At 40.5% G+C, this 14,486-nt stretch overlaps 1 protein-coding gene across 3 annotated transcripts in view; it reads left to right on the forward strand.

Annotated features, from left to right (window-relative positions):
* Window positions 1-14,486, forward strand: part of LOC143481739 (NACHT, LRR and PYD domains-containing protein 12-like) — a 92,006-nt gene that overhangs the window by 75,151 nt on the left and 2,369 nt on the right. Inside the window, exons 14-15 of one of the 3 annotated variants that reach the window (XM_076979862.1) lie at window positions 10,961-11,064; window positions 13,813-13,952. The exons of 1 other annotated variant lie outside the window; for it this stretch is intronic. In XM_076979862.1, coding sequence (XP_076835977.1) covers window positions 10,961-11,064; window positions 13,813-13,856 — 148 coding nt within the window. In that variant the 3' untranslated portion in view covers window positions 13,857-13,952. Of the gene's footprint in view, window positions 1-10,960; window positions 11,065-13,812; window positions 13,953-14,486 lie in introns of those variants that run through there. One more of the 3 variants, XM_076979860.1, reaches the window with a different exon arrangement.

Genomic DNA, 14,486 nt, shown 5'->3' on the forward strand with positions numbered 1-14,486 from the left:
AATTTCAGCATGAGAAACATACAAAAGAACAACTGTTATGTTTCCATGCTTTATGTTCCATGCTTTTTATTATTGCCTTAAAAATTATACAAAAAATACAAGGAATAAAACCATGGACGTAATTTTGATTTCAAAAGTGGGGGGGACATGGATTCGTCGCTATTTAAATATTTGGTTTTAACAGTAAAAACTGGGGGGGACCAAAGCCGGCTTTTGAAAATGTCCCCCCCCCCCCCCAAAATTACATCCGTGAATAAAACAATTCCATACATATTTACAATAGGCTGCAGTGCAGGGGTGTGTGTGTGTGTGTGTGTGTGTGTGTGTGTGTGTGTGTGTGTGAGTGGCATGTCCTTCTTGTGTGACTAGCATTTCAGCAGTCACTAAGCAGTCTGTCAGAACATGCCTGGCACTGCCAGGGTATCTCCCTGGTACATTTGCCACACGTGTATCTGTAGCAATCGACACATCTCACATTTGCACAATTGTTCCTGAGTGGTCTCATCAGAGCATTCACATACAACTATCTACCCAGTCTGCCAGTCCCTCATTTGGGGAGAAAGATACAGTATTGTGGCTATTCCCACTTTAGTGACCCCATTTTGTTTCTCTTTCACTCAGACAATAAAATATTCCAATACAGTGAGGACATGCACCTAAGATGACAATTTCAGACCCCTCCTTGATTAAAAATTGTCTAAATTGTCTAATAAAATTGTCTAAAGTGGGGAATAGCCACAATAGTGTAGCTTTCTCCCCAAATGAGGGAGTGGCAGACTGAGTGGATAATTGTATGTGAGTGCTCTGTTGAGAACATTTCAACTTTATTGTATATATTTCTAAACTTACTTCATGTCCTCTGTAGCTGCTGCTCTCAGCCAGGCCCTCTGACTGCCTCTCTCACCTTATGCATGTCCCCTGCACAACAATGCAGCTGGGGGATGGGCAGACACACTCAGGACCAGCTTACAGACTTTTGCATGACCTTGTTTGAGGTGTATCAACACAATTAATTTGGTAATTTTTTTCAAAAATTGTTATTTTGAACCCACTTATCTTTTTTTAGAAGAAAAACATTACTAACATTACTGCATTTCTACCTGAGCCTGCCAAAAGCCAGTGCTGAGGTATTTTGTATCCCATGAGGCCATCCTTTGTCATGCAGCCATTTCTAGGTAGACGGGGGGATGGGTGATAGTGTGAGCTATGTTGATCCATTGACTCAGATGGAGAAGAAAAGACCCTTTCAGAGAAATCTGAACTTTAGCTATTTTGACCAATAATCATGTCACCTTTTGCAGTGAGAAAAAATCCAAAATTAGTACAAAGGAGGCAGACTTGAGATGTTTTGGAATTATAGTTCAAATAATGTCTGTGTCAGTTTTATAATAAAGAGAAAGATGACTGTAGCCACCTACATGTGGATGAAAATCCATGTCACCACACATTTCACTTACTCTGTTGACTGAGAAGCAAGGATAGCAAAGGTTTCCAGTACACAGCAGGCTTTGGACATGATCCTGGAGGGGCCGTGGGTGGGGGAGGGGCCGTGGGTGGGTGGGGTTCCCTGGTCTTTCTCTGCCTGCCTCTGGCTTCTGGGGCCTTGCTAATAAGTACATTCCGTACATTTATCCTATGTTGCACTTACATAAACACACACACTCACACACACATACATCACAGTCATTTGTGTTGTATGTCTTACTTTCTGCTCTTCATTTAGTAGCAGCAGTTGGTGAATCATTGCAGTGGTCATTTGAGCTGTTTTTCTGCTCTTCTGTCTTTTCCCTTTTTACTTTCTCTCCCCCTCTTTTCTCTCCTGTCCTGTATGGTTCACCTAACCCCAATTGTTTTTATCACTATTGTACTGTATTATACAGAATTATTTTCTTTTTGATCCTTACATGAAAACAAAGTTGTCCTCCAAAGGTGAAAGGTTGGAGGTGGGCCAAAAAAAAGTTTGAAAAGCCCATATGAAGCAATTTTCAAGCGTAAGGTCACAAACGTCACACACAACACATTGTTAGTTTTCAGAGAGTAGTGACTCTGAAATCTCTTTTGGTAAGATTTCCTAAATTTTCTATTTTTGTTTGCTGGTTATGGCTGTATTTGGAAGACACACGGCAAAATCTTGATCTTGAATATTATTCTATTTCAAGTAGCTGAGGGTTTTTTGTATACATTTATGTAAAAACATTTTTACCTATTAGCAATTATGCAGAAGCGCCCCCGGGCCCAGCTCCTTTACGGCGATATAAAACATATTAAACATTAATGAATCTCCAAACAAAAGCGCTTAAATCAAAATTTCCTATCCCATCTACATGCCTACCGAGTTTCAGCCGTCTATGTGCAGCCGATCGCGAGATATCCGGCTTTGAATTTGACCACAAAAGTGCACCCCGCGAGGGGGTCTCCCGACATATCCGTTTACAAAACATATTTATGTTGTGAAATGTCTTAATGTTTTGTCACCTAAAAATCGTTTACTAATAAGGCTTTAATTTAAGACCTTAACAGCGTTGTGGTTAAGTACCTTAAAAAGCTTGCTCACCTCACTACAAAATTTTCCGAAATCCGCTTCCTGAATGAGACACTCCGACAAATCTGCCCCCTAAGCGTCACAGAAGCATTCTTAACGCTGATTTGACCCCTCATTACAAAGCTGCAGCGGTTCTGCTTTGATTTGAATGGTTTTTATTGGTCTAAAGTGGGGTAGTGACTTTGAATGACAGGTTTTACAACCTCTCCCACGGCGAGGTGCGAAGGGGAGGGGGGGAGGGTGAACCAATAAGCCCACAGAGACAAGCTGGAGCCTCAGAAGTGATTGAAAGCTGTTCTAACCAATAGTTTACTTCCTTCGAAGCTAACCAGCCCTCATATGACATGATTGGTCAAGTATATTTTTAAATTGAGCCCTCGGAAACTGGTGCTTCATTTCCAATTTCGGCCGCTAGCATAGCAACATAAGCTAACCCTTTGCTAACCTAAGCTAAGCTCCCCAGAACACACTGTTTGGCGAAACTGAAGCAGCCATGGATTATTTTGTTCGTTTTTATGCGGATTGTGGATACTTTTGAACATAAACGGATTACTCTTGGACATGACATAAACGGATTACTTTGTGTGGAATATATGGGCAATTTTCGGAATTTTCGCCAACCCGGAAGTGAGACGGTACACCGGCTACGACGCGATTCTACGTACTGTGAGTAAAAATGGATAATTTTTCATAAGCGATATTGTACAAAATATATATCCTAATACTAAACATTAACTAAGCATTAGGTTATAAACAGTTTTGGAGCTTTTGAGTGCTGGAGTACTCTGTATCGTGTCGGATGCTACCGGAGTTGGCTACGGTAACCTAGCTTATGCTGTCAGACTATATTGGACATAAATATGATATCATAACGTTCATATTTGGACATGAAATGTTTGTCGTAACTCCTCGGTTTCGTGTAAGGAATTTGTTAGCATGTTAGTTTAGTTGGCTAATGGTGTGTGTCGGGTGTGGCATATTTAGACATGGGTGTGGTGCACTTGACATACCTTGGATAAAGCTGAATAACTTTTCAATGCTTGCATGGATTTGCTCCATTTTTTCTGTGTTGTTAGAAAAGACCCTAGCGAAATTTATTGTAATTTCTGATACCACATTTGAATAACTATGTGAATATACATTCCAGTCATGTTCAAGTCAGCATTTTTGACATTCCTGGCATATTAGCATCTGCAATAGAGGCTCTAAAATAAACCAAATTATGTGAATATGATACTGAAGTGTATTAATATGTTCCCCCAACTGCCTACTTCAGTTTGAGCAATGAATGATAATTTTCCTATATGTACAACTTGAGATATCTAGTTTTAAATTGAACTATGTAAAAAATGTTAAAAATGGCCACCGGGCATGCGAATCTGCAGCATATGTTTAGCAGTTTTTCAAAAGACAAAACTACTTAAAATAAGGTTAAAAATATCAGAGCCATTTTGACTAATCAATATGCCACTTATATGCCATTATAATTCAAATATTATGTTTGTGTCAATTTCACATTATTTCAACCTTTCACAAATCAAATCTCAAACATATGGTTCTGTAGATGAGGAGACTTCTTGCAAGAGATCTTGCACAGTCTCATATGGCAGCCAAGGAGGTGCAAGCTTTCAGCAGCAACCACCCATACCTGACACACGCCTCATTTACATAACACTGGAGGCAAGTTCAGCTCTTCTCCCCCCTGCTGATTCCTCAGGCAAGGGACACTTTTGCAAATGAATGGATGTTAATTGGAGCCACCAGAGGTGTCAGTTTGGACTAAGGTTCTTTGGACCCTCTTTATGGACTTCAGGGGGGAGGTTGAAATTTCAGGGACTTCTAGTGTTAAGGACATAAAAACAATATGCGGTTGTATCATTTTTTATTCAATGTAATTACAATTTAATAATAAAAAATACAAAAAGACAAAATGGCGTACGTCTAACCTTTTACAGAGCATTTAAACTTTTCGCCGGAACACGCTCGCTGATTACAAGTAACGGAACATCTCTTATTCAGTCTAGTGTACATTTTTTTGACAAAAGTTACAACCATTTTATCATTGATTTTTACATCGTTCTTATAATTCGATATAACTTGATTAAACGATCTTCCTTTAGCCCTTTGACATAAAAAGAAAACGCAGTGAGGGCCGCAGCAAATGGAATCAAAGCTCTGAGCTTGTGTAGAGTTATGTCTTATTTCTTTGCAGTTCTTTTTCATAAATGAATAAATAGATTTAGGAAAGATTTCGTAGTCTGGAGGGTTACCGTAAGAATAAAAAAATTCTCCGGACCTTTCGTCGTTCAGACACAGACTGACTGATGAGGCGGTCTCCTAGCATAACGTCCACTTGTGAAAAAAGGGAGGCTATCGGGTAGTTCACGACGCCGACCTTAGCGTCGGCGGCTATGTCGTCAGGGTTTGTGATTTTACATCTTAGGTATAAAAAAGTGTTGTTGAGATCCAGGTAATCGTCGCTATTACCCGCTACGTAAAAAATCTATCGGCGCCCCTCCGTCAGCAATGGATGAAAGCGGCGGTATTTCCACGTATGCGTACTTTTCAATACTCGTTTGAGTATAAGGCAGAGTGAAGATATCCAGTTCCGTTTTGGCGCATTCAGCCGACATACTATGCAGAAATGCCATAGCGGTTCTAGAAGATGTTCAGCTTTCTTTTGTTATCGGAGGAAGAACGTTTACCGCTTCTTCGCTTGGTTTTTTTCTTCACTTTGACCTTGCTCGCGACGACGTTGCATTTTTATACGATGACGTGAGGCATCTTCCGGGAGGACACCTAGCGTTCCTGTGGGCAATGGCGGCGAGTCCCGATCCCTCTTGCTTCTTGGCCACAAAGTCCAAATAGATCTGAGAATCTCCGTAACTCGTTCGATGCATTTTCTTCAAATGCAGAATGAATGTTTTACAGGTCTAAAGTGAAGTTTAGCTATAACTTTCCCGTATTGAAAAGGTACTTCGATATTTTGGTCAGATTTGATTTCGATGGTTATATCGTTTATGAGAGCTTTGGTAACACGTACATAGTGTGACTTATCATACGATACTGTGAGGAAATCGTGCTTATTCCCCCCTATAAGTACGCATCTCAGCAGCGGCACAAAGCTGTCCCCCAGTCTCTGATATTGTATAATATCGCTATACATGAACAATGTGTAAATCCCTCCGCAAAGGTCCGTAGGGTAGGGTGCCTCCGGCTTTTCCTGCGTGAGGCATTTGGGTCCCAGCCCGAGAATAAGCGAAAGGTTACCTTTAACCTCTAAACAATAGGGTTTGGAGGAGACCGAAAGTCGGATTTTGTTTTTCAGCGGACGATATTCTAACTTTAGTTCGGGATCCAAAGTTTTAGCTTCTTATTCATTTCCTTTACGATGAGGTATATATCGTCATAATACCCTTGCGGTATAAAACACTTTGTGCTCACACCGTCTACCCTTCTAACTACAAAGGTAGGTTCCTTCCCATTCTTCTCGTGCAGATTGAACCACGTGTTAGGATATTGCACTTCTGTGAGAACTACCTCCCACTCGCCAGACAACTCTATAGGTTTTAAGAAATGTCCTGTAGCACGAAATTCTGTTATCGGGGTATATGTCTTTCGAAGCGTTGCTCGGGAGAGTAACGAAGAATCCGCTTTCCTCCATGATTACGGAGTTATAATTTTATGCAAAAGTACAACGCCTCCTTTTATCCTTTCACGATGTCGCGAACTTCCTCGGCAGGAATCCATGAGTTAATAAATCTCGCTCTTCTCAGCATTTGTGTCCGTCCCCTCACTCCGCAGTGCGAGCTGCGTTACACACATTTCCATCTTTATCCTTTATCATCCTAACCTGCTGCATATCTTGCCCATTACGGATTCTCTGTCTGGCCAATCTTTACAGATCCTTTTCCCCTTAGTGTCCAACTTCTCATACAGCTTGCTATATGCATTCTCTTTAGCTTCTACCATTGCTCTCTTTGCCTTGCGACACATCTCCTTGTACCTCTGTCTACTTTCTTCATCTCGCTGAAAATCCCAATTCTTTTTAGCCATCCGCTTTCCTTTCAAACTTTCCTGAACTCCCTCATTCCACCGCCACGACTCCTTGTCTATCTTCCTCTGTCCTGAGGTCACACCAAGTACCTTCCTAGCCACATCCCTCACTGCATTTGAAGTCTCATCCCAGGTATCCAGAACACCACAACCATTACCCAGTACCTGCCTCACCTCATCCCTGAATTTTACACCACATTCCTCATCCTTTAACTTCCACCACCTGATCTTAGGTTCCTCTCTCACTCTTTTCCTCTTCTTCACCTCCAAAACCATCCTATGCTGTTTAGCTACACTCTCCCCTGGTAACACCTTGCAATCACTAACCTCTTTCAGGTTTCGTCTCCTACAGAGGATATAGTCGACCTGTGTGCATCTTCCCCCACTCTTATATGTTACCTTGTGCTCTTCCTTTTTCTTAACACTAGAGCTCCTGAGAATTCAGGATTCTGAGGACATCACCCCTCCTTCTTCTCCTTCTTGCCAGCAATTAGCAAAGCCAAACATCACCCTTTATTATGTTAATTCACAAAGCAAGACTGAGGCAGCAGCCTCACCCAGAAAGTCTCTGATCACAGAGATCACAGATCACAAACAAGCAGAAACACAAATGCTTCTACCAAATGCTTCTAACACAAATATAGATAGATAGATAGATAGATAGATAGATAGATAGATAGATAGATAGATAGATAGATAGATAGATGTAGTATAAGAAATGTACAAAGAGCAAGATTCAAGCCTGCTGTTTAGATCACAAACAAGCAGAAACACAAATGCTTCTATCAAATGCTTCTAACACAAATATAGATAGATAGATAGATAGATAGATAGATAGATAGATAGATAGATAGATAGATAGATAGATAGATAGAGGTAGTATAAGAAATGTACAAAGAGCAAGATTCAAGCCTGCTGTTTAGATCACAAACAAGCAGAAACACAAATGCTTCTATCAAATGCTTCTAACACAAATATAGATAGATAGATAGATAGATAGATAGATAGATAGTATGAGAAATGTACAAAGAGCAAGATTCAAGCCTGCTGTTTAGATCACAAACAAGCAGAAACACAAATGCTTCTATCAAATGCTTCTAACACAAATATATATAGATAGATAGATAGATAGATAGATAGATAGATAGATAGATAGAGAGCACATGAATTTGTTTTCCTGTCTTTTCCTCTCCTTTTCCAGCCTGCTGTTTAGATCACAACATTTATCAGTGATGCAGTGATGCAACGCGACCATGCTAATTTTCGCTAGCAATGATATGGGATTTCCTATATAACATTAGCATCAAGCTAATTGCGCCATATAATTTCTTAGCTTTTCAAACGCGAATTCAAACGCGAAAACAGAAAGTTTTTGATTACAACAAATATTATATAGTATAGTATATGAAATATACAAAGAGCAAGATTCAAACATTTTTATTTATTTTTATTGTTTGACGGGACTCATTAGAGAAACTGTCGTCTCTACGTGCGATTGAATTGTAACTTGAAACACGAGTCTACAAATTTTCTGCCGTTTGTTGTAGTATCGGTAACATACAGTCTGTTTGTAACTTCAACTTTTTCGTGAAGTATCACGTTTGGTGTTTTGGTCATATGAGCTTGGGGGTGAGCCAGCTTGTGCTTTGGCAGGCGTATGAGCTGGGGGTGAGCCGCTTCCACCGCATTACCAAGACAATGGGCGTTAATCCCTTCACAGCAGGGGAGTGGGCTACATGGACCCTACCAAGCCCTGTGAAATTTTTCGCTTCTCTAGGAGCTCTAGTGTTAATGTAAGTGTTAACTACAGCCATAATTATCCTCTTAGCAAAATCTACCACCATTTGTCCTTCTGTATTCTTTTCTTTAACACCATATCTACCCAACACCTCATCACCACTGTTCCCTCCACCAACATGTCCATTTAAATCTGCTCCAATAACCACTCCCTCTTCTTTAGGAACCTGCAAAATAACTTCATCTAACTCTCTCCAGAATTCTTCTTTCTCCTCCACATTACAACCTACCTGAGGAGCATAAGCACTGATGACATTCATCATCACCCCATCAATCTCTAACTTTACACAGATCACCCTGTCACTTACTTGCTTTACCTCCACTAAACTCTTACTAAACTCATCCTTCAGGATTAACCCTAATCCATTTCTCTTCCTGTCTACACCATGATAAAATAGTTTGAAGCCACCACCAATGTTCCGGGCCTTGCTCCCCTTCCACTTGGTCTCCTGTACACACAGTATATCTACTTTCCTCCTCTCCATCGCATCAGCTAGCTCTCTCCCTTTACCTGTCATAAAGCCCACATTCAACGTAGCAACTCTAACCTCCACCTTCCTGCTCTGCCTCCTCTCCTTCAGCTTCAGAACCCTCTTCCCCCCTCTCCTCCTCCACCTTGTCCCAACAGTAGTCCAATTTCTGCTAATGCCCTGTTGGACAACAGCACCAGTTGCGGTCGTTGTTAACCTGGGCCTCGACCGATCCAGTAGGGAATTTATATTTTTGATCCGCATCATCAGCAGTTTTTACACCGGATGCCCTTCCTGACGCAACCCTCCCTATTTATCCGGGCTTGGGACCGGCACTAAAATACACTGGTGTGTGCACCCTAGTGACTAGGTTAGTTAGCTACTTTCAATTATTGATGTAAAACTGTGAGAGCAGTGTAGGAGTGATTAGATGTGTTCCTGTGGGGGATGCAAGATCTGGTGCTCCTCCGTCAAACCATGGGGGGCAACAAATGGTGGGTTACCTCAAGAGGTTCCCATAGCAATGGGATAAAACTGACCATTTGTATTTTAGTTATATCAGTGTGTTTGTGTGGCATGTTTAGTCTCATTTTGCAGCTTGTTGTGTACTGGGAAAGGTTATGCTAACAGGGTAAGAGTTCCATCACTCCCTGAGAAGGGTTGTAGACTTCACCCCAAAGGTGGCAGTCCTGTATGGAATGTACTCTGTATGCAAATGTACTCTGTTGTTTTTACCAGCAACCTGATTCCCATTGGTTAACCTGGTTTTTGTGACTGCTGTCCCTTTGAGATGCTGGGGGGATATAAAAGGAGAGGTTTGTGGGTACAGTGGTCTCTTGTCTCTCTTGCTCTTCTCTCTTGGCTTCCTCTGGGGTCTTGCTCTATCTCTTTCATCCTCTTCTGGGTTCTTCTCCGTGAGGCAGCCTGCTCGGGTTGCTATCTGTTTCCATTAGGTATAATTTTTACTTTAATCTAGCATGGTTATGTTATTGTTTTATATTTTGTTGGTTATTGAATAAATCTGGTTAATTGTGTAGCCACAGTCTTCCTTGATTATAGCTATACTGGGCCAGATGAGCTCATTATTAGTATCAGTTAAAAGGTAAATCAATGCTAATACCAATTCCCTCTAAAGTATCCCATCTGCTATGCATATTTATGATAAACCTCTGACAAAGCAGGCTATTGTTTATAGCAAGGTACTTTATAAAGTTGGTTAGGTATATTCTATAACCTGCACTGATCTATTTGAGAATTGAGTTCTTTTAGATTCTTATCAGGAAAATCAGAATCCTTCCCTCATTCGTTAACAAGAACCCGATACTTAAACTCACAACCATGTGGACTCAATCACAACCATATACCATGGTCTCAGTTTTAGAGGTGCTGATTCCCATCTGGGCTGTTTCACAATCATCTGTAAACTGAGCTAGTGAGAACTGATCTGAAGTTTTAAGTATTTTAAAATAATAGATGTATACACACAAGACAATTCAGATATTGTCTCCAGTATTTATGGTTTTAAGTAGAGATTGTTGTGATTAAAAACATATTACCTTTATGTACAAAACGTTTTAATATTCTTAAAATATTTGTTTTTTGTCTGATTGCCCCTGACGCCTATAGATAAATATATCTATCTATAACTATTATTGTGTTTATCTATGTGTAAACACAAGACAATACACACATGGTCTCCAGTATATATTGTTTTAACATTTTCCCTAATGATGTATATTAGTCTGATACAGAAAGCGAGATCAGACACACCTGAACCCGGCTGTGCTTCCACGGAGAGTGTCGGATCAATAACCCCTCCACCTAACTTCAGTGAGGAAGGGTATGGTAGTGAGAAGAGGTAAGGATGGGGTCCTGGTTGTAGTGATGAGGTAAGGATTAAGGGATTAAATCCGTTAATCCAGCACTGGGAGTGAGGAATACTGGTTTAGGGAATTAAATCAGTTCATTCTTCAATGGGAGTTTCAATACTGGTTTAGGTGGTTTAATCAGTTCATCCAGTCTGTACTGTACAATATCTGTTAAAGTGTCTAATGGTGTGTGATGTACAAGTATGAATGTGCTACATATTCTCCAGGTTTAAGAATCAACTGAGTCCAGATGACCCAACATGCTCTGGGGGAGAGACAGAGGATGAGGAGGATCAGAGCCAGAAAGACCACGCTAACACACTAAAGACCAGTAAGAGCTCTGGGTCATGGCTCTATGATGGGAGTATCTTTGGACAAAGAGTTTTAGCTTTTTAAGACTGACTTTTAAAAAATGTGATCTTGTTCTTCTGTATTTTAGAGCTGGTCTCTATATAACAGCAAAAGCTCAAACACAAACTACTAGATAAATGTAAAAGAATTAACAAAGGAATCTCAGCTCACGGAAGCTCAACTCTTCAGAATGAGATCTACACAGAGCTCTACATCACAGAGGGAGGGAGTGGAGAGGTCAATAATGAACATGAGGTGAGACAGATTGAGACAGCATCCAGGAGACCAGCAACACAGGAGACACCCATCAAATGTAATGACCTCTTTAAAGACAAACCCATTAGAACAGTGCTGACTAAAGGAGTTGCTGGAATTGGGAAAACAGTCTCTGTGCAGAAGTTCATTCTGGACTGGGCTGAAGGAAGAGCCAATCAGGATGTCCTCTTCATATTTCCACTTCCTTTTAGGGAGCTGAATTTAATAAAGGAGAAAAAGATCAGTCTGATGGATCTGGTTCATCACTTTTTTGCAGATACAAACAATTAGAATTATTAGACTGTGATGCTTACAAAGTCATTTTTATCTTTGATGGTCTGGACGAGTGTCGACTTCCTCTAGATTTCCAGAACAATGAGAGTTTGTGGGATGTAACAGAGTTGACCTCAGTGGATGTGCTGCTGACAAACCTCATCAAAGGGAATCTGCTTCCCTCTGCTCTCCTCTGGATAACCTCTCGACCAGCAGCAGCCAATTAGATCCCTCCTGAATATGTTGACCAGGTAACAGAGGTACGAGGGTTCAGTGACCCTCAGAAAGAGGAATACTTCAGGAAGAAAATCAGTGATCAGATCTTGGCCAATAGAATCATCTCACACATGAAGTCATCAAGAAGCCTCTACATCATGTGCCACATTCCAGTCTTCTGTTGGATTGCAGCCACTGTTTTAGAGACAATGTTGGGTGAAGCAGATAGTGGAGAGATCCCCAAGACTCTGACTCAGATGTTCACACACTTCCTGATCTTTCACATCAAACACAAGGACAGCAAGTACCATAGCAAAACTGACACTGATCCTCACCATACTAAAAAGACAATTCTGGCACTGGGAAAACTGGCTTTCCAACAGTTAGAAAAGAGCAACCTGATCTTTTATGAGCAAGACCTGATATTGTGTGGCGTTGATATCAAAGAAATCTCAGTGTACTCAGGAGTTTGTACCCAAATCTTCAGAGAGGAGTTTGGGCTGTACCTGGGGAAGGTGTTTAGCTTTGTACATCTGAGTGTTCAGGAGTTTCTGGCTGCTTTATATGCATTTCCCTCCTTCAACTCCAACAATACAAACATGCTGGAACAGGAAACCACTGCAGTCCCACATGACTCCAAAAGGTCAACAATATCTGACTTCCTTAAGAACACAGTGGACAAGGCATAACAGAGTGAGAATGGACACCTGGACCTTCTCCTCCACTTCTTTCTGGGTCTCTCACTGGACTCAGACACTATTAGGAGGTCTACTGACACATACAGGAAGCTCTCACAGTAAAGGGGAAATAGTCAAATACATCAAGGAGAAGATCAGGGAGAATCCCTCTCCAGAGAAATCCATAAATCTGTTCCACTGTCTGAATGAACTGAATGATCATTCTCTAGTGCAGGAAGTCCAAACATACCTGAGCAGAGGAAGTTACCCCTGTCTCAATAGCAGTGTTGAGAATAACGCAGTTAAAAATAACGGCGTTAAGTAACGGCGTCATATTGTCAGTAACGGGATAATATAATTAATTACTTTTCGTGTCGTTACAACGCTGTTGACGTTACTGGTCATTAAAAGCGGTGCGTTACTATATATTGATATACTAACAGTAATCCGAGCGGACCGCTGTCCAGGCTAGTGAGGAGTAACAGATCTCGATAGGTCACAGTTCTCGGTATAACAAATGTTTAACTTAAGAAGTCAGTAAGCGAATCAGAGCCAGTGTTTTTACACGCGTGCCGAAGCACGCCAGTGAGACGGAGAGACACGCGACACAAATGGAGAAGATGCTGAAATGGCGAGTCAGGAGCAAGCCAAATAAAAATTTGCATTTTCAAGGTGGCGATATAAACATTATTTAAGAAAATACTTGAAGTTCCTGAATGTCTACCAGACTGGGTATTTGATTTATTTAATTAAGGATAGAGGTTTTATTGATAAGTTTACTTCTGTTGTGAACAAACCAGTTGTCTCAGGTTGAGAGAATTTAATTTAATTTGATAGATGTAAATGCACTTTATATAGTGTAACTGTTTACTTTTGCTTTTTTTTTTTTTTACAAAGATTTGGGATTTTAAAGGATTTTATCCTGCACTGGTCTGTGGATGTGCAATAAATATCAAAAGTTAAACACCTTTCTGATCTACTCATTTCAACTGACTGTGAAAACTGCTTTAAAAAAAAAAATCCTTATTTATCGGCATAAAACTTTTTTTTTAACTGTAACGCAAATAGTTACTTTCCCTGGTAACGAGTTACTTTTATTATAGAGTAATTTAGTTACTAACTCAGTTACTTTTTTGAACAAGTAGTGAGTAACTATAACTAATTACTTTTTTAAAGTAACGTTCCCAACACTGCTCAATAGATGTCTTGTATTTGTTAACCTTGTAAATATGTTAAGCGCTTTGTGACAACATGTGTTGTGAAAAGCGCTATACAAATATATTTGATTTTTTTTTTTTTCGAGCCAGACTCCCTCCTACTCAGTGGTCAGCTCTGGTGTTTGTGTTGTTGAACTCAGAAAAGGAGCTGGATGAGTTTGACCTGAGTAAATTTGACCCATCAGAGGAATGTCTACTGAGACTGCTGCCAGTGGTCACAGCATCCAGAAAAGCTGAGTGAGTATTTTCATTCATAAACACATCACTGCACTGGGAGGGGTTTCCCAAAAGTATAATTGTCATAGTACAGACTCCCTGGGCTTGTCTGTGTGTGTGGTTATGTACTTCTGTGTATATTTTGTGTGTGTGTTATTTGTATCGCCTTAAGGACTGGTCATGTGTTATGAAGTCATACTATTTACGGACACAGATTACACAAAATAAGATATTTGGCTGTATCAGTAAAGCCGGTCTGAGCACATAAATTCTACACTCCTAGGGAAAACTTGCTCCTGTCTAGAACGTCTTCTGTCTGGAACATGTCCTCAGTCTGGAACATGTCTCCTGTCTGAAACATGTCTCCATTCCCGTCTACCTCCTCATCTCATCTAGTCCCTTGACCCAGAGAGTGACCTCAAGCTTTGTCTTCAGTCACACTATGTTCAAAAATACTATCTTATCAGAAACTAACAATTTGGTATTTTCCACCACAACTTATCTCGTTTTCCTATGCACACAAAAATGTTTGTGTCTCTCACTCAAAG

Source organism: Brachyhypopomus gauderio, chromosome 18 (genome assembly GCF_052324685.1).
Source record: "Brachyhypopomus gauderio isolate BG-103 chromosome 18, BGAUD_0.2, whole genome shotgun sequence".
NCBI classification, from domain to species: Eukaryota; Metazoa; Chordata; class Actinopteri; order Gymnotiformes; family Hypopomidae; genus Brachyhypopomus; species Brachyhypopomus gauderio.